Raw genomic sequence first — 19,631 nt, 5'->3', positions numbered from 1 at the left:
GCTCCCAGAGAGGCGGTGAAGGAACCTGCTCTGGATTCACGCCTGAATTAAACCCCCCACCCCTGTGAGGATGATTATACCTCTATATCTAGTGACCTACTTTTTCATCAAAGTTTCATTGTTTTGGAAACGTGAATACATGTTTTTTTTCTAAGATATATATAAATATATATTAAAAAGTCTGACAGGCTCAGATAAGGGAAAAGGAATGCAGAGTGGAGAAATGTGTTCTTAAGAAATGCCCAAAGGGTATAAAACACTGAATATTGTCCAACTTAGCAAAAGTTGCAGGTTTCCTGCACATTCTGGAAAAATATGGAAATTGATCTAGTTTCTTTTGGTTTCCTTCATTACATTCCTACTTCCTTTTTTTTTTGCCTTCCCTCTGTTCTCTTTTCTTCATACCCTCATATTGTCCTACCTTCCTTTTCCCATTTTCCTCCTTCCTCCCTGTCTGTGCAGGTTTTATCTTTGAACTTTCCCCTTGAAAGTTCAAAGAATTTGATAGAATTTTTGTGAGTGACTTCACATTAAACTTCTGTATTTACGTTTAGAATGATCCAGAAATGTGCAGAGCAATCAAATAATTTTAAACGATGAATTTTCTTTTGTTAACTATCCACTAGAGGGCAGTATGTAGCTCCGCACCCAAAGAGAAAACATGCAACTGACCAATCTGGATCTATTCTTGTGGTTTTATTTCTATTTTATTTTAAAACAAATTTCCTCTAGATAAGAGAATAATTTCCAAACCAGGAATCTTCACAGCTTTTGTTTGTCGGAGAACAACCAAGATCCAAAAATCAACACGGCAGTTTTACTGAAATTTATCAACACTACTAATACCCGTCACGGTAGATCTGGCATGGACACTGTTTTCAACAGGAAACGGGGTCTAGAAAAGACCCGGAAAGAACAACATAGTAAATCAGTAAAGTTATTCTGAGTGGATCACAACCAGCGAAATATTACAATCTTACAAAGCTTTTGCGCTTCCCAACATAATCCACCAGATGGCAGTGTGGTGCTGTGAACAGTGAGCAGACAGACAGACAGACAGACAGACAGACAGACAGACAGACAGACAGACAGACAGACAGATAGATAGATAGATAGATAGATAGATAGATAGATAGATAGATAGATAGATAGATAGATAGATAGATAGATAGATAGATAGATAGATAGATAGATAGATTTTAATTAAGGTGTCATTCATACCAACAAATTAAAATCTTCTTGCAGTGGAAGATGTTTGTTATTTAATTGACAGTAAGCAGGTCTACGTATAAAAGCAGTCTTTGTTGCAACCAAATCTGTTTTTAACTAATTTCTTAAACTTGGGAAACAGAGCAGAGTGGTTAAGCTGTCTTAATTATAGGGAGAATCCTTGATACGATTCTTGGGTTTTGGCATTCATTAGTGTCTTGATCGCCTCTGGGTTCTTTAAGCCAAAAATGTCTAACTTATTACTGTTTTCAGACCTTGGAAGTTGTGGAGCTGGTGCTAACTTAATCCAAAAATGTCTAACTTATTACTGTTTTCAGTTAATTTCCGTGTTCATCATTGCTTTATAGAAAAGTGTTGCCAGGCTAGGTAATTCCTTGGTGTTCAGTTTCTTGGTTAGTCTTGTGTTCTGCTTTTTGTGCGTTTGTCCTAGGTGGATCCTTCTGTTACTCTGTCATGTCCTGTTATCCTTGTGTAAGATTTCAGTTTTTATTATTAAACCTCCACCATCTTCACCCTAAATGGCTGTCTGCGTTGCCGCCCTATCACAACATAGTCCTTCACAAAAACGCAGAATAAAAGTGGGGAGGATCTATTGATAATTGGATTAGACATTTATAATGACGTAATAGGAACCTCTGATTTGGTGGAAAAGAAAAACAATCCTTTCACAGAACCAGTTAAGAACAGGCTGGACACCAGCCCTGGTTAACAACTAGAAGATCTTTTGTGGAAAGCCTTAAGAGGCACTAAGACTTGCTTGGTCATTTTAAAAATGTATTTCTTGAGTTCCTTTAGCTCGGTCTACTTGAATTTCAGCTGAAGCTCAAAGGCTCCACACACAAAATCAAACGGTTCACAGACCTTGGAAGTTGTGGAGCTGGTGCTAACTTAAGCCAAAAATGTCTAACTTGATTCCTCAAAGTCAGCTTTTTGTAATGCTGTGTCTTTCCACGAGGCACAAGAGGAGGAAAAGAAACAAAAATTAAGCCCATTTCTTGTAAAATTCCAGTTTTGAAGTCCTGAAAGCAATGTTTGAGTTGGAAACAGTCCCTGTTTGGGTTATTCTGTCTCACTGAGGGGTGAATTTCTTTAAAAAGGAAGGAGAACAAATTAAGCATTTCCATCAGCCAGTTTCTCAGGGGAGCAGAGGGGGACTCTGGTTCACACAGCAAAGAAAACATCCACTCAGCTGGGATTGAGACTGGACCGCAAAAAACACATACACACTCTCTAACTCACTCACTCACTCAAAAGAAGACTTTAAAACAATACGGAGCAGATGGAAACAAACACAAGGCTCCCTTCGATGTGAAGAATGTTGTTTTGAGCGCATTAAGGGACGAGACAGAGGAAGAGGAGACTCAGAGTGTCTGTCTGTTGGATTTAGAGGCAGTGAGGGGCAACTTTATGTCTTTCGCTACACCTCAGAGAGCCAATTGTTATTAAGGAAATACCCACCAAATCCCTTGGAAAACCAGAAAAGAGATTCCGTCAAAACGCTCCTTCAGCAGGTTTTTATCAATGGCTCCTTTTCTTTTTTCATTGCAAAAAGAAAAGAAACCCAGGACTGTAGCAGAGATCCTTATCAGCTGCAGAAAACCCAGTATTGGTGTGTGTGAGTGTGTGTGCAAGGCAGACGTAAAGAAAGGATAAGCCTACATGGAGGTCGAGTGTTACCTGAACCCGCTACATCTAAATTAATAAACAAGACTGAGCGTGTTTTATCCCTCGTTTAAGAAAAATAATATTTTACAAACGAAATTCCCTAACCTAGCTTTATTTGTACCAATTAATAACCCTAAACTTGACCTCAATAATCAGTTATACATTCCTAATCCTAGCCTTAAGCTTAACTCTAACCACTAAGTCTAAAAGCAGGTGTTCCTTGCATTGGAGTGACCTATTGGTCTTTAAAAGGAAAGTAATTGTACCAGACAAGCTCTAACCCTGACCCTGATGTCTCTACCCATATTAGGACTGTGACTTCCATTCATTTTAGTAATTGTGTTTCTGCTTAAATCAAAGACTTACCCTAATCATTACCAGTATTTCCCTAACTCTAACCTTTTCCCCTTAACTGTTACCCTCAAAATGCTTACATGCAAGTCAATGAGGACATCAGTGTCATCGTGACAGTCAAGGGGTTTTACGAACTTTAGTTCCCACTATACTTCCAAACCACTCCCAACCCTTAAAAAACGGAGTCCATCGAATTAGGACCACGGTTTGGCCACCATAAGACCAATCGACGTTGAGAAGGTTGGTGGACATACCAAAAAAAGATCCTTAACAGGTACACACACACGCTCGCACGCACACGCACACACACACACACACACACACACACACACAAACGCATGCACGCACGCACGCACATACGCAACACACACACACACACACACACACACACACACACACACACACACACAATGCTGTGAAACCCTAGGTCTGTATACAACCAACAAGCCTGTTTCATGGCCGCTACTCCCATTTCGGAGCTGAAACACCATCCCTGTGCCTCTGTCCCGGTCCGTGAGACTTTATTTCCGTGCCTTTGTACGGTCTGCCACAGATGCCTGCCGGTGTGCAAACGCACATGCAGGTGCGCTGCTTTGTGTGGCCCGGTAGAAGAGCCACAATGCGCAGATGACAGACATGGTGACTTGAGGGTGAAAGTCCTTTTGTTGTCGCCTGCTCGTCTCCTCTTACCACAACAGATAACATGTCTACGGTTGAGGGGGGAGGAGGGCGAGCGTTGGGGAAGAACTCATCTTGACTACATTTATCTAAAACACAGACGAAATGTAAAGCCCTTTTAGGATGAGTGGGGAGGTCAAGTGTCGGTTTCAAGTCTCCAGGACTTTTTTCCCCCCTCCTAAAGCACAGAAGCAACAAGAAACATATGTTGTGTACAGAAACCTGCAAAAGGCAAAATGATTCAGTACAATTCAAAAATGCTTTATTAATCCCAAAGGGAAATTAAATGTTGTTAGTATGACTCATATATTACAGAGGTTTCCTCGAAAAGTTGTTGTGGATGCTGATGGCTGCGGGCAGGAAGTAGTGTGTGGGAGTTACTAAGAGTCTGAGGAAGCCTTTGATTAAAGATCTCCAAACAGTCTGATGAAGATGATGCTCAAGCTTGTCGGCAACGTTCTTCAATTTATGAAGAATCCCTCTTTGCACCACCATCATCATCATCATCATCTCCTGAGGGAATGTTCTTCTTCAGGTCAGAGGTGATGGGAAGATGGAGGGAAACCTTTTGGAGACTGTGAAAGACCTGAACCTGTGTACGAAGGTCCAACTTCCACCGGGACAAAAGATACATCTGAATAATTGGTGTGTTGGAAAGACCTAGTCAAAGTCTAATCTTAAACCAATTGATGATCTGTGACAAGATTTTAAATCTTGTCACAGAGCTACTTTGCAAAGAAAATTGGGTGAAAACTTATAACTCTTCATGAGAAGCTGGTAAAGGCACACCGTGAAGACCTTCAGCTGGACTGGCATCAAAAGATGGTGTTGTAAAGCCTCGATTCAGCCATATCTTTCAGATATTTTTATTTCTAAATTTTTTTGTTGCTGTTGAAGTTTGTTGATTTAACGTGACAAAATACAAAATGGAGTTTCAACACCTTTTGAAGAGTATATACTAAGGAGTTAGAAGCAAAACCTGAACGTATTGCAGCCTTAACTTTATTTACGATCATATAAATACATGACCAACCATGAGAGCCGAAAACAGGAAAAGATCGGGGAGTTAAAACCACGAATCTGTAAGTTATCTTTTTTTGCTTGACACGTCATATGTGTCTCGATTATAAACTGATTTTTTTATGTCTTACTGTACGTTTATGTATTTCTTAAGGAATAAAATCACATTAAAGGCTTTTTATGATTCCAAGCTGTGCAATGACCACTATTAAGCACTTTGTTTCACGTGTAGAAAACGGTTTATGTAAGATAAACCCGAGGCCCCCTGTTAGCATTTTTCTGCTGCTTTCAGTCATATCACATGGCACAAACACACTTGCGATTGTGTAACCTGACACTTTAAATGAAAACAATAAAATAATGCTTTGTGTCGTAGCAGAAAGCTCCAGAGGAAAACTTTCAAGGGCTTCACTGGAAACATCACAGAGCGTCAGGGTTCGTACACAGGAAATATCTGCATTTCTGGATCTTCTTCCATATATCACTGTCTAATGATTAATCCATCTGTCCGTTCGTCAATCAATCCATTCATCTATCTGTCAATCAATCCATTCATCCATTGATCAATACATCCATTCATCCATCTGTCGATCAATACAGCTATTCATTCACTGAATGATCCATCCATCATCCATCCATCCGTCAGTCAAAAGTCAGTCAACCACTCCATACAATCCATCCATCCATCCATCAATACAGCTGTCCATCCGCTAAATGGTCCATTCATCATCCATCCATCCATCCATCCAATGTTTTCCCAGAAATATCTGCCATAAAAATCATCCTAGCTTCTTTTATTTTTAAAAACAAAGAAAGAACAGAGAACTCTGGAAGTTTGAGTCGAGTGTTAGTTCTCCACATACTTTAACATATCCCATTTACTTTGAGAATCCACATGAGCTGAGTGAACTAGGCGCAGCCGCTGCGATTTCACTGGAGGACGCCCTCTGAGGTCGGCGATTCAGCGACTGAAGGATGAGAGATCTGTGCAGCAACAGGCAAGTGGTTTCAGTCCTCTATATAACAGTGTGTGTTGTTGGCTGCTCCCGCCAGAGAAAAACGTTATTGATCGCCACAAAGCATGATTAAGGTATTAATCCTGCAAGGTGTTACAGGTTTATATAACACCAAATCAAAGCCAAAAAAACAGTTTTTTCTTGATTTTGACATTTACTGTGACAGTTTAGCTCTACATCTTTTGCTCTGGGTCAAAGGTGTGTAAACACATAGTGTTGAAGCAGCATGCTACCTCCTCAGAAACATGAAGGAAAGTGATTTTACAGTTAGCCCGAGCTGATAAAAGACATTTAAACAAAGTTATCTGAGCAGTAAAGTAGAAAACCCATGAATCTAACATTTTGGGGGTTTTGTCCACAGATTAAATGCTTTGCATTAGCTTAGCTTGGCACAGAATTGACCGAAAGGCTCCAGTTGTTTCAACGGCGCTGTGCTACACACATTTTTACCGCATTCATGTCACATGCTTCTAAAGCTTCCACGTCCCTTAATCTGAATCATTATGTTCACAAAAACAGCGACTATAGAAGGTCCCCTTGTCCAGGACTAACCCGATGGATATCAGCCGCTGTCTTAAGTAACAAGGGCACAACTGCTTGATCTAAATTCAAACAAAAAGAAAAAAAAGAAAGTATGTGGAGATAACCAGTTCTCAGACAATCAGATCTTTGTGAAGCCAAAGAGGCTGAAGTCTCTTTCCCATGAGAGCGGAGGCTCAATATCGTCTATTAAGAAAGGAGGAAGCGTAGTGTTTGTCGTCCTTTTTTGTAGAAGTCCTGGTTCACTTTTTTTCACGTTCTTTATGCGCCAACCCAGGTCCGACAGGTGTGTTTTACTCGTCTTTAGAGTTTGGCCTCCAAGAGGCCAAACTCTGGAAGTCATCTCACATCAGTCAACTGGTTTTTATTAAGGTCCAGAGATCCAATGGTGGACAAAAGAGGACATACTCCGCATGTGCTTTGGGTATTTCTTCGAGTGAGAACGTCACAGTGAAACAAACTCGCAAAACAAATTAAAGAGAGAGGTCCTTTATTGTAGATTTTCCCATCCACAAGTAACACCATGACAGTAAAGCAGAAACAGGAAGGTGCCGTGAATCTCTTGAGCTCTCTCCTCAAACGTATCAACCAAGAAAGTTAGGGGAGAGAAAAACGAAACAGTGAGAGAAGCCTTCTCTCCCTTTGTCGATCAATTCCGCTGTCTCCGAATGTTTGTGCGGGATTTTCGTCCTTTTCTTTTTGCTGGTCAGCATCCAGCCGGGACGTCTGACATGAAGTCAAACTCGTTCTGTCCCAGCCAGAGCTCCGGCAGCTCGTTGGCTCTGTCCAAACCCAGCTCGACCACCAGAGACATGAGAACTTCCTCGTCCACGGGGTCAAAGTCAATAATCCCAGCCGCTCCGGAGCCTTGGCCCGCCATGCCGATCCCCACTCCCATGTTCCCACTGCTGCCGAGGCCTCCGGAGGGCCCCAGGAGAGGGCTGGCCGTGCTCAGCGGTGAGCCCCCGAAGGTTTTCTGAGCCCCGCCGGGGGCCGAGTGGCTGGCGGAGACCCCCGAGGCGAGGCTCTGGTAGTGAGAGTTGAGCTTCTGCAGCTGCATGCTGGCTATGAGGTGCGGACCCGTCTGCAGACAGAACGGCTGCGGCTTGGAGAGCGGCGCGGATGACAGCGAGACCCCCGGCGACGAGGCAGGACCCGCCGAAGAGGAGAAGGGCACGACGGAGGGCTTAGAGGAAGAGTAGTGGAGGAGGGTGGTGAGAGGAGAAGATGACGAGGAGAGGTCCTTCATCGCAGCGTAGGTGTTGCCAGGGCACAGGATTGAGGTCATCACCAGGAGAACCCAGCACCTGCATGAGGACAAAGAGGAAGGAGGGAGAAATGTCACCAAACAGAAGGACGAGGAAGAGATAAGCTGGACAGCTGAAAAGTCCCGCTGATATGAGATAGGCATCAGACGAGATCATTTTCCTGCTTAGATTAGCAGATAACAAAGCTGAATGAGAAAACATCCTCTTTGTATCTCATGAAAATGTTCCATAAGATGCAAACATCAAACTGAAAAGTTGACAACATTTGATGTTTTTCTTGTTACTGGTTCATCTGCACCAATCTCGAGGGTCCATTAGCAGCTATCTGTTTAGAAATAAGGAGAGCAGCAACTACGTATATGTCCTGTACATCTAAGTACCGTCCAGAACCAGAACCAAACATGTAGAAGCAGCATTCAGCTTCTATGCACCACAAATCTGGGACAAACTTACAGAAAACTGTAAAAGTGTCCTGAATTTCAAAGAATGTAAGGAACCACACACTCTAGTGTTGGTTTCCAGGGGCATTTGGATGTGAAACAAGCACCAGATGCTTTCTTATATGCAGGATTTTTGTTTATTGCTGGAAAACTCAATCTAAATTTAAGTCAAGTCAATCCCTTTTTAAGACTATTATGAATTAAATTTAAGACCTGTAACATGACAGAGATGTACAAAGAAATGCAAAGGACAAAAATTGTGAAGTCTAAGTTTTTGTGGCTCTTGGCAGCAGCTTTGTGTTTCTCACCTGGAACTGGCTAGCTACAGAGCTATATTCTAGCTTGCTTTTTTGCTAGCAAGTATTAGCAGCTTGTTACTAGTAGCCTTAACCTCCTGGAGTCACAGTGATTAAACAGTCCTGCCACAACAAGATTTAAGACCTGTGATCAACTTTTTAAGGCCAACATAGATTTTCTTTAACAAATTTAAGACATTTTAAGGACATCCTGTTTTTATACCCCAAGAAACTGAATGACACAAGTTGATGAGCTGAAAAATGCTTATTCAAAAAGAAAAGTGACAGGTGTTTATGCGATCATGGATTTTTTTCCCCTTTCGTTAAGTGTTCCTTAATGACAGATTCTTCCCCGGATGAATAAATGCTCTAAACTTAAAGGTTGGATTTTTCCAAAATGTCCAGGGTGAAATGCAGCTGCTGCAGTGGAACAGATGATTTCATTTTAAGACCTTTTTTTTTTTTTTTTTTTAATGCGGCTTCACCAGGAGTGCCCATAAATGTGCAAGATATCGCAATAAAAAAACAACAATGTTTTATTGCAGGTTCCTGATGAAACAGAAAAAGCCCTGTTGACTGTGAACAGCAGGTTCACTCGTGTTCCTCGGTCCCGGTAGATCACAAGAGTCACATCTGTGTGGGAAACGCGCAGCAAGCCGATCCTGGTGCCGAGACGGCCGCATGACTCTCTGAATTTGAGAATGACTTTGTGTGTGTGTGTGTGTCTGCTTTTCCTCCTGATCTATTGAACAGCAAATTAACCATGAAAAGGCCCGTGGGCACCGGCAACTTGAAGTAGTGTTTATGGGGCTGAGTATGTAGGCTGTGTGTGTGCATGTGTGTGTGTGTGTGTGTGTGTGAATGGGACTCCCAACACAACAGAGCCTTTGAGGATCTCAAGGAGAGCCTGGGTCACATGTGGGGGGGGGAATACATATGGGCTCTGAGAACAGTCCATATGTCTGACTGTGTCTCAGAAAGTGTGTGTGTGTGTAAAACTCAAATATGTTATTGCAGTGTGTGGAGGTAAAAAGGCTGAGTAATGCAATGCGTGTGTATGTGTGTGAGCATGCAACACAATCCTTGAGGCTCATATTATGGTCTCCGAGCTGGTTTATATTACACTTAGTTCAAAAAACATGTGTGCCTTAACACACACACACACACACACGCAGCCTCTCCTCTGGCTCTTATTTAGAGAGAGCATAATTGCTACAGGCAGGCACGCAGCTGCACTCCAACGATAGCGCTAACACACAAACAAAGATCCCAAACAGCTGTCAATGGCAGGTTTGTGCGTCTGTTCATTATTCATTGGCCGATTACTGTCAGTGGCCAGGCCGCGCATGAAGCCTCTGCCCAACAGCTTGACACCACATGAGCGCAGAAGATGCAAACATAAACAGCCCACTGATCCCCCACTGATGCGTTTTTTTTTTTTTTCTTTTTACATTTATCAGATGTTAACGACAGGATTCAAATATTCAAGAAACTCCTAGGAAGTTCTGCAGGATGATTAACAAAAAGGATTATGTTGTATTTGTAATCAAAATGTTTTTTTTTCTAAAAGGATTTCCTGTAATAACAGTCGAAATCTATGTTCAGTGGTACGTCTTATCTTTTGCCTGTATCTCTGCGACAGAGATCAAACAAGCACATTTTGAAGCCACAAGAGAAAACTTAAAAAACAACACGGTGTAATTTCAGTCTTTAGTACAAGATCCAGTCCTTGTTTTGGCAGTAAAGTGATATATGAATACTGTCTCACCACTTGTATTTTCATGCTTGTTCTCTATCCATCTACTCGTTTAGCAACGGAAAAAAATCAAGGCAAAAATGTTTTCAATTGTCTGTACTGCTCAACTCCGCCAGATGTCGCTATCCCCTTCAGTCAGACACTTAAGCTTAAAAATTAAGACTTAACAACAATTTGAATAAGGATTTGAACAACCAAAACTGTATTTAGGTATGTTGGTGTAGGAATTGAAAGTTTTTATTTGTATGCCAGAGAAAATAACCAACTTGCATTTAAATACTTAAAACAACATATAAATTTCAAATGGCCCGCGTAATTGGATTAATGTTACTTTGAGTGAGATTGACTGTTTTACTTAGAGTAAATTTAGATGTGATGGTAATTTGAGATTTGTAAACTGCCAACAGGGGGCAGGAGTGTGCAAATTTAAAAATAAATAAACAAATGCAAGAATTCTCCTTATCTCCAAGTCTAACAGCCTTGTGAAAAAGCAGTTACCTGTTCAGTGAGAGTATGACAAAATACGTTTCATTTTTAATTGTTTAACAGAAAATAGAGCCATTCTGAAAACCGATGGCTGGATGTCCCTCACAATCTGAACCAACCTGAACCCAAACGTTTGTGTGTGAATGGAGAACAAAGCGTGAGTTTCAGATCAACAGAGTGAGGAAGGATGCTGTGAACAACAACTGGAGGAGGGCCAGTGTTTTTTTTTCCTACTCACAGCTGACCCGACTTCATTGTGTTCCTCCCGCACATTCACAGCACTGTGAAATCTCGGTTTCGCTTGGCAAATTATTTCATTAGCAGTCTGGACTGCTGTCTTGGCTGCGAGCGAGTCTGCATCTGTCTTAATTTTCTGCTGAGGTAATTAAGCCAGACTCTCCCAGCAGGCATAGAACTTCATATGGTGAACATTAACCAAAGGCCCACAACTCTAAATCACTACTGAAAATATAAACATCAGAACCAGAATGAATTGGCGCTAGCTATCAACAACTCCAAATGGTTTTGGACCTTGACAAACTTTGGCTGCTTCACTTCAAGTTAGCTAAAAACATTATATGAAATAGTGTCACAAATTTGACCTTTAAATTCAAGAAAACTTCAAGAGCATCTTGGAAGTTTTCAGTGTAACAGTCTTGTGAATAAACCGTTACTTGTTCAGTGATGACAGGACAAAATATGTTTTTTTTTTGTTTGTTTGTTTTCTTTTTGTTTTTAACAGAAAATAGACCCGAAAAGCTGGATGTCCCTCACATTCTGAACCAACCTGTACCCAAGCATTTGTGTGTGAACTGAGGACTTCAACAGAGTGAACTAAACTGAGTGAACCGCTCAATATTCAGAAATATTGAGCAGCTCAATATTCAGAAATATTGAGCAGCTCAATATTCAGAAATATTGAGCAGCTCAATATTCTGCAAATTCTCAATATTTCTGGTCAATGTTTGTATATTTTTCTGTGGAATAACACCAAATCAAAAATATTCCAAATAAAATACAGCTCGAGAAGCTGAAAAACCTAGCTTGACACGCTATTAGTACGCATTTGCAAAGCAGCCAATCCAGGAGCTCCATTCATTTTCCTTGGCACTGATTGACTGTACCCAGCAGATATAGGGAAAACTAGATAATAAGACTGTTTCCACTCTGTTTTAATGCATATTAAGATTGTTTGAACGATTAAAATAGGCAGTTATAAGTATTTTCAGTATTTTCAGCGGAGATATCACTCATTTTAGTTATTCATAGGCGACTGTAGTCCCCAACAACCGCAAGTACCAGGGTCCACTGTACAAGTCAATTTACAGAGGAGAATAATGTTAGCAAAAGAATCAAAAGGAAAGTCATTGCTGCTCCGTCAGTCCTCAAGCTTACAATAATGTTAACTGTGTTCACTTCTCTCCATCTTTCTGAGGTTCATCTTTAATGTTATGGAACCCTCTTTTACTGCCATAATCCAACATTTTCAGTGTCTCGTACGTTTCGGTCCTAACAGAACGAGAAATCGCAGCTGTTTTGGCGGAGTGATTCGGTCGTCAGACTCACTGTGCGCATTTCTGCGCTAAGAAAACTAGCGACAAACAAAACAGCGTCCCCTTGCGAAGCTGTTGGAAGTTAAAATGTGAAAGTTTAGAGTTGTATCCACCGGATATGAACATTTTTAGTCAAAGTTGTTTTCAGAAGTTAAAATGAGCAAAATCGTGCTAATCAGCTGTTAGCGTTCCAGAACTTTCTTCAGATTTCTACAAACTCCCTGCAAGGTATGACACGAGGAAAGATAATTATTATAGATAATACCTTCACAAAACATAAGTTTAAAAAATCTGAACTATTTTTTTTTTCTTATGAAACATGACTTTGCTGAAATATCTTCATCTAACAAAAGCTTTAAAAACTGTTAAACCAAGATAATTTGCTAATACAGCTAGATGCTAATTCTCATTCACAGCTAGATTTAGTCTCAATAAGATGAAATTCAAAAATAGTACAATTAGGGAAAGGATTTCGTGAATTGGTACAATTCTGAGTCCAAAACATCAGTTATCAAATGGTACTAAAGGACTACACATCAGCATAACAGAGATTTTGTGGTGCAGCAGATATGAAGAGCGTTCTGGGAGTTTGGGAAAACACAAAGTGTTGTTTGAGTGCAGACACTCAAACCCCCTACTACAACTACAACAACAACAGCGGTTTCAGTTACACAGTTACAGACTGGCGAGCTAATTAAAATGTCAGTGTGTCTGTCCTGCTCACACACACACAAACCAATGGCTTTAATTGCCTCCATATTGAGGATGGTTAATAAGAGGCAAATTAAAAACAGAAACAACAGTCTGATTTTCACCAGTACAATTTTACGGTTTCTGCCTGTTGTACAGAGAGCAGGCATTGACTTTTAACTTTAAATATATTCTCACTAATTCAAATGCTAAAACATAATGATGGTCTCCTAATTCACTAAAAGAAAATCCTGAGATGTTCATTCAATGTACTATAAGAAACAAATAAATCAGGATAGCAGTATGACAAAAAGGAATTGGTGAAATCGCGGATATAAAAACTTTCCCTCGATTCATCACCAACATTCACTGATCTGCTGTCATGATGTGGAAAATAGATAAATAAATAAATCAGAGATGGACCAACCTGCTAGGAGTTTAAAAAGCCCAGTCCAGGAAGAGAGAGCGTGTCTGCTGTGGATGGGAAAGTGAATAACTGGAGACGCTGAGGTCTGTCAGGGAGAAGCGTGTTCACAGAGTGACTGCAGGAGGCTCTGTCAGATCCTCAGAGAGCTGCTGGCTGAATAAAAGGCAGTTTGTGTGTCACTCCTCCTCACTGAAAAGCCCAGTGTGTGCGTTTGTGTGTGAGTCCAAACATCCGCAAAGCAAGGAGTGGAGTTTCACTGGATCTGGACTGAAGTATGATTAGCACAGACGACAAGAAAACTAGTGTGGTTGTTTCTAGATTTTATTTGAATGCTTTTATTTCATTATTTCATTAGCATATCATGCTCTACTTAACGTGGAAAAGTCAGAGAAACAACTTACCGTTACAGGAGAACTGTTAATCCGCTGTCATGCTAGGTAGCATTAGCATGCCGGGCTCCATGGCGTTGTGATTAATCATGATGATTAATCATGACTAATCATGATTAATCTTATTAATGATTAGTGCTAGAGTGTGATTAATCTGATTACATTTTATGATCGATTGACAGCACTAGTTTAAACACATAAGGAGATAAATGCATTGTCGTTGGCTTATTCTCCTGACAGTAGTTAGCAGCGCAACAATTGGTAAATCTAACTACGTGATTCGATTCTTGTTCTATTGTTGAGCTTCTTGTTGATTGCAGACAGCATGCTACGACATGTTAGCATTGGGGGAAACCTCCACCACTTCTAAATCACTTGCGTGGCCACGTCACTTGGAAGAGAAAAGAAAACCGTGATGGAGTTGCGGTTTGTACAGACGCATTATCAAAGACATTTGTTCTTTTATTCAAGGCTGAAAGAACAAGAACAAAGTTGTTCCTGGACAGGACATTTCACACAGTGCTTCATAAGAACTCAAAGAACTCTTCAACATGCGTCCCTTCAAACGCTAATGTAACATTGAAACCCTTCCAAACCAAGTTTTCAAGAGCAGGATGATGTTATTTTGTTCTTGCAGCCATGTGAGAGAGAACAAATTTCTCTGTTGTTGGCAAAGTACGTTAGACCTTTGTGGACAAGAAATGAGAGGTTTGCACTGGAAAATGATATGAGACATTTATGCTGAAGTTCAGATCTGATTGGTGTCTCTCCTCTCCATAAAATGTTTAGATGAAATGTTGAACTCAGATTATTTAAAACGCACTTGGAGATTTGTGAAACATTCATTCTGTTGCTAGCTGCGTTTCCAGTGACCATATATTTGTGCAATTTGACATTTCAAAAAAAAAAAATTCATAGTAGAAACAAGACAATTTCTGAAAAACATTTGCTTTTCGACAAAATGTTTCTGTGCTAGGACGTGGCGATTTTTTATTTTTTATTTTTGGCTGTGTTAAAATTAGTTTTTTTTGCAAAACTGCAATGGAAACACTTTTTCCGCATCACAAGAGTCACATGATCAACAACCAGATGTTTCTACTGGTGCAAACCACAAAGAAGACGACAGGAAGTAGTTGGAGGATAATGGCAAGGCATGTTTTTTTAAGTAACAAACTAACAAACGCAAAAGAAATCACTTTTCTTTTGCCTTTATTTGTGTTTGTCCTATTTAATGGAAATATCGTAGTTGCAAAATTGTAGGTGTTTTTTTTCCCGACATTAGCGAAATATTGACAAAGTTTGCGCAAACTCATGAGAACGCAGCTGATGAAAACGCCAAAAGGGATCATATGAGGTGCTTTGTTGGCTTTTTGGAAACCGGAACCATAATCTACATGAATTGGAGTTTTTTTTTTTAATGAAGTTCCAGAAACCTTTACTTGTGAAAACTAACAAAAAATCTTAATTTCCCTCAAAATACTGTTCAAATGTAATCAATAAAGCAAACAGTCCGTATTTTACCTGCTGTTGAGATGGATGCATCCGTAACAGTGTGTGATTAAGAGAGAAAAGTTGACTCTGACACTATGGAGAAATTTACCAGAAAAAAAAAAACATTTGCCAAAAGGGCGTAACCGGGCATGTAGGCTGTAATCAAAATGTCCTCCCCTGTGTATCTGTGCTTGTCAGTGCCGGAAAATCAGATGTGAAACACCTGTGTGATCACATGGCAGCAATCATCTACAGGGATTATCTCATGTTTGCGCTTCAGATTAAAGTAACCGTGGGTTCCACTACGGGGCTGAACACATCCATCGCTGTGAAGTAACGGAACATTGTTGGGACTTTTATCTGACATAAGGTTCAGTGTAGCCACAAGTGCTCACTCAAAAGCAAATTTGACTTAAAGTCATAAAAGTCTTAAGCCACAGAAGTTTTATGTCAGGGTTAATACTATTATTTTTATGTTCTCTCTCCCACGGGAAGAGAGCAGAAAACTTCAAGGAAGGCGTTTTTATGGTACGTAGGCAAGAAACATCCACAGACTGAGACTCCTGGTTTTCATTCTTTGGAAGAAGCTGTCCGTAGCTTTGTCACTCAGCATCAAACTTGTTTGGAAATGTTCATTTCTGCTGCGTTTATCGGTATGACGAGGACAACAAAGGCTCGTTTCACATTCTGGGACTAAGTTGACTCACAATCGACAGGTATTCAGTGACTAATGATACATAAATAGACATTTTAAAAAGAAATAGTTTGATATATGATGTGCAAACCCATCAAACCCATCATGGAAGAAGTGCAAACCCAGCTCTATGTGGGGCTTGTGGCAAAAATTTTAACTCGGGTATAAAAAAAAAAGTTAGCAATAGACACATTCAGTCATTAGAAAGCATATTTGTACAATTTTATGTGAAGGAAACCAGAATAATTGATTCAAGGAAACATAAACATTTTTCCAACATTTCAATTTTAATTGCTCCACAATTGACTGTAATTTTTACAGTAGAAGGTTTTCCTTAAAAAAAAATTAAAAAATAAAAAAACTCAACACTCAGTCATTAAAATCAGCATTTTTAATACAAAAATCCAAACTGACTACGTACTTCTAAAAATTAAACTATCACTTACATCCCTGCATCCTAATCTGTCAAAAGTCAGAGCAGGTCCGGATCTGGATCCGGTCTCCAGCATTTGTAGGCGGCCGCTCTGCAGGGCAGATGTTGCTCATTCTGAGGCAAACACTCTCAGGGAATCAGATGGACCATTTCAAACCCCTCAGTCTTTGTCCCTGTCACTCACACATGAGACAGGGAGACCCTGGTGGTCTGCAGGCCATTTGCATATGTATACGTTCTCTCTTACGAGGTCTTTGCTCACTGTCACTGAAGACGCAGACAGAAACTGTTGAATCACTCATCAGGGAGAGAAAGCAGGCTCGAGTTTTGTGTCAAAAGAGTCTTAGTTCCACTGGCAGGTTATTTAACTTATTACAAGACATTTTCCCCTTTTTACATGAAATAATGTGCCAGTGGAACTAGTACTTTTTAAAAAAATCAATATTAGCAAATTATCGACTTTAAAACAAGCTCCTATATCTTGCTGAAAAGTTACTTGTAAGTCAGTTTTGTCTTAGTTCAAATGCATTAAGATATTTGCATTAAAAAGTAGACCAAAAAGACTTTGACAAGATTTTGTGCTCTTGCAGACAGGAAGCTGCATCAGTCGGTCACTTTAAATGCCACCAAGGATTTAAAAAGTGTCTTCATCAGGATCTTATAAACTCGATCGGAGGACACTTTAGTCCAGGGGCTTCTAACTCATTTTCATTTTGGTTCATATCAAAAATCGGAATGTTCTTAAAGGGCCGGTTGAGCCAAAATGTATTGGTAAAACCATTGTTAAATGACCAATAAATATCTGTTTCTTTCAGCATTCAATACGTGTGTCTTAAAATTAAACAATATTGAACATCTTTACACACTGGTCAGTCCATCTAAGATTTTGCGATTGTTTTTGTGGTTCAAAATCAAAACTTCAGATTTTGTGGCGCTAATTCAGAAATATTTGTAAGGAATTTTTTTTTTACAATACTTGTGCTAATGTTAAATGTGACTTTTTATCAATTGCCATATCGATCACAGACTATAACATCAAGTAAGTCACTTAAACCCAATGGTTTTGGGCAATTTTGAGAAACATTTGCAGTAAAAATCAGATAAAAATGTGGGGATCTGTTGATTTTGTTTGAATTTTGCATATTCATGAAAAACTGGAGGGACTTATTGATGTAATTCATAAAAAGCTGTGGTGGGCCAGATTTGACCCCCGGGCCTTGAGTTTGACACATGTGCTGCAGTCATTGTTACCATTTTGTTAAACGTAAAAAAACAACAACAAAAAAAAACATTGCAGGTCCAAACAAAAAACTGATATGAAATCCAGTTCAATTCAAATCAGTCCAAGTTCAGGTAAAGGTCAACAAAACAAATGACAGGGGAAATAAAAACCAAACAGAGAAAACAACAGGAAGAACTAAAGAAAACATCTTCATTACCTCAAATTCTATTAATATTTCAGATAACGTATCAAACACTAACTTTTCATTTGACATGCTCGTTCAACTGTCTGAATATTTATTTGCTTGCCACTAGAAGGAAGGAGCAGAAGTTTGAACTTAAAATCAAATCTGTAGAAAATCTGATTCTCTTCATGTTTTCAAATCACTCAGATCTTTTTTTTGTTTTTGTGGAAAAAAAAAAAAACATAAAAGAAAAACGGTATTGTATAAACATCCCTCCCCCAGTTAGCACTTAAAAAGAACAAGTCCATTCCCCATTCACCATTCATGTCAGCAGCCTGCGGAGGGAAGACGTCATCGGGCGCCAACAGCGTCCCTCTGTGCGGTCAAGTGCCGTGCGCTCGGCCTCTCTTCCGTTAAGCAGATAAAAGGTGGCATCTGTCTTTATTGTGCGAGCAAATCCCCTCCGCCATTGACCGCCGACACTTCACATGTTGATGCGGTGGAGGACGTATAGACGGAGGACGCCGCTTTGTTCTCCTCCGTGGGGGGAGACGTTATGCAAATCAAACAAACCGTTTGTGATTTCCATCTTCGCGGACAAATAATTATGACACATGAGCCGAGCCGCCGGAGAGAGAAAGGTGAATTGTTCTTCTTTTTCTCCTCCAAGCTGCCAGAAAGTTTCAGAGGGGGCGGGGGATAAAGATAATACGGTAGTAGTTCAGGGAGGTGATTTGGAGAAGGTCCAGAATTACAAGACTTATGCAAATGTTTAGAGCGGCTGCCAAGGCTTTTAACAAGAGAAAACAGAAGAAGCAGCGAGGAAAGGTCTCCAGGTTTATCTGAACTAATCAACACCAAAGGTCAAATGATGTACTCTATTCAAAGCGCAGGCGAAACCGCGGCCGATTTGCATTAGCTCTGTTGTGCGTTTTTCATTTGGTCGAGCAGTAACGACGGGAAGAAAACAAAAACCCATGTGATTACATCTACTTTACAGAGTCCATGTTGAATATGTGATTAGACTTCATCAAGCTGTGTGATTCAGCCATTCAAAATACAAAGCTGTTTCCACATTTATCCATTCTGCTTTCTTTTAGGAAAAAACACATCAGTACCCGTCCGCTGGAAGGCGTAACGAACGGCGCCAAGAACAACTCCTGACAGGCTCTGACCTCACCGAACCGGTGGCGGATGATTTTCCTTTACAGAACATGTTGAATCATAGTCAAGCTTTATGTAAGATGGAGGAATTGTCCTCCATATTTATCCGTCCGCGTCATTTTAATCCCATCGCAAGGATTATCTAACTTTCTTGTATGCTGGCCTGGGTTGGGTCAGTCCCAAAAGCACTTTCTAATAAAAAACAAAACAAAACAATGTTTAATCCATTTATTCTGTCATTGGCTGAAGGATCTGTATTACTTACTGTAGAGATTAATCTCATAAAATTGCAGTATATGACAAAATAAATTGCAGGAATTGTCCTCCATATTTATATTCCTGTAAAAAAAAAAGGGTAAAGAGGAATGTTGTGTAATTTCTTAGATGTGTGGAAGTGAACTATTCCCCAACTTGTACTGCCTGTTTTCTGAATTTGAAGAAAAGCGGTGCACTTTATCACATCTATGAAGTATGGATGAAGTGCATAAAACCGACAGCTTACCATAAATACTTTACATTTTTATTGGATGTTCTAGATTGTTTGTTTTTTCTTCTATACCTAATGGCCGCCTGACCAGCTGGAAATGAAAGTTCAACGCTCCACACATCGTCTACAGATGGTGCTGAAGTGATCA

The 19,631-nt window shown here is 40.1% G+C and overlaps 1 protein-coding gene across 2 annotated transcripts; it reads right to left on the bottom strand.

Moving 5' to 3' along the window:
* Window positions 1-4,907: 4,907 nt before the first annotated feature.
* Window positions 4,908-15,650, bottom strand: cited1 (Cbp/p300-interacting transactivator, with Glu/Asp-rich carboxy-terminal domain, 1). 2 transcript variants are annotated; one of them, XM_081599526.1, is made up of 2 exons: window positions 15,330-15,650; window positions 4,908-7,810 (listed from the first exon to the last, which is right to left on the bottom strand). In XM_081599526.1, the coding sequence occupies exon 2, from the start codon at window positions 7,789-7,791 to the stop codon at window positions 7,210-7,212; it is 582 nt and encodes a 193-aa protein (XP_081455652.1). In that variant the 5' UTR covers window positions 7,792-7,810; window positions 15,330-15,650; the 3' UTR covers window positions 4,908-7,209. The 2 variants fall into 2 exon arrangements, with proteins under 2 accessions (XP_081455652.1, XP_008433378.1); XM_008435156.3 differs by lacking the exon at window positions 15,330-15,650 and adding an exon at window positions 13,420-13,645.
* Between the last annotated feature and the right edge of the window lie 3,981 nt (window positions 15,651-19,631).

The sequence above is a fragment of the Poecilia reticulata genome, chromosome 18, assembly GCF_904066995.2.
Source record: "Poecilia reticulata chromosome 18, P_reticulata-male-v2, whole genome shotgun sequence".
Taxonomy (NCBI): Eukaryota; Metazoa; Chordata; class Actinopteri; order Cyprinodontiformes; family Poeciliidae; genus Poecilia; species Poecilia reticulata.
This window is presented reverse-complemented; position numbering and strand designations above follow the sequence as displayed.

Coding starts and splice junctions, on each gene's coding strand:
- cited1 (XM_081599526.1), bottom strand. CDS start 7,791: ATGACCTCAATCCTGTGCCCTGGCAACACCTACGCTGCGATGAAGGAC.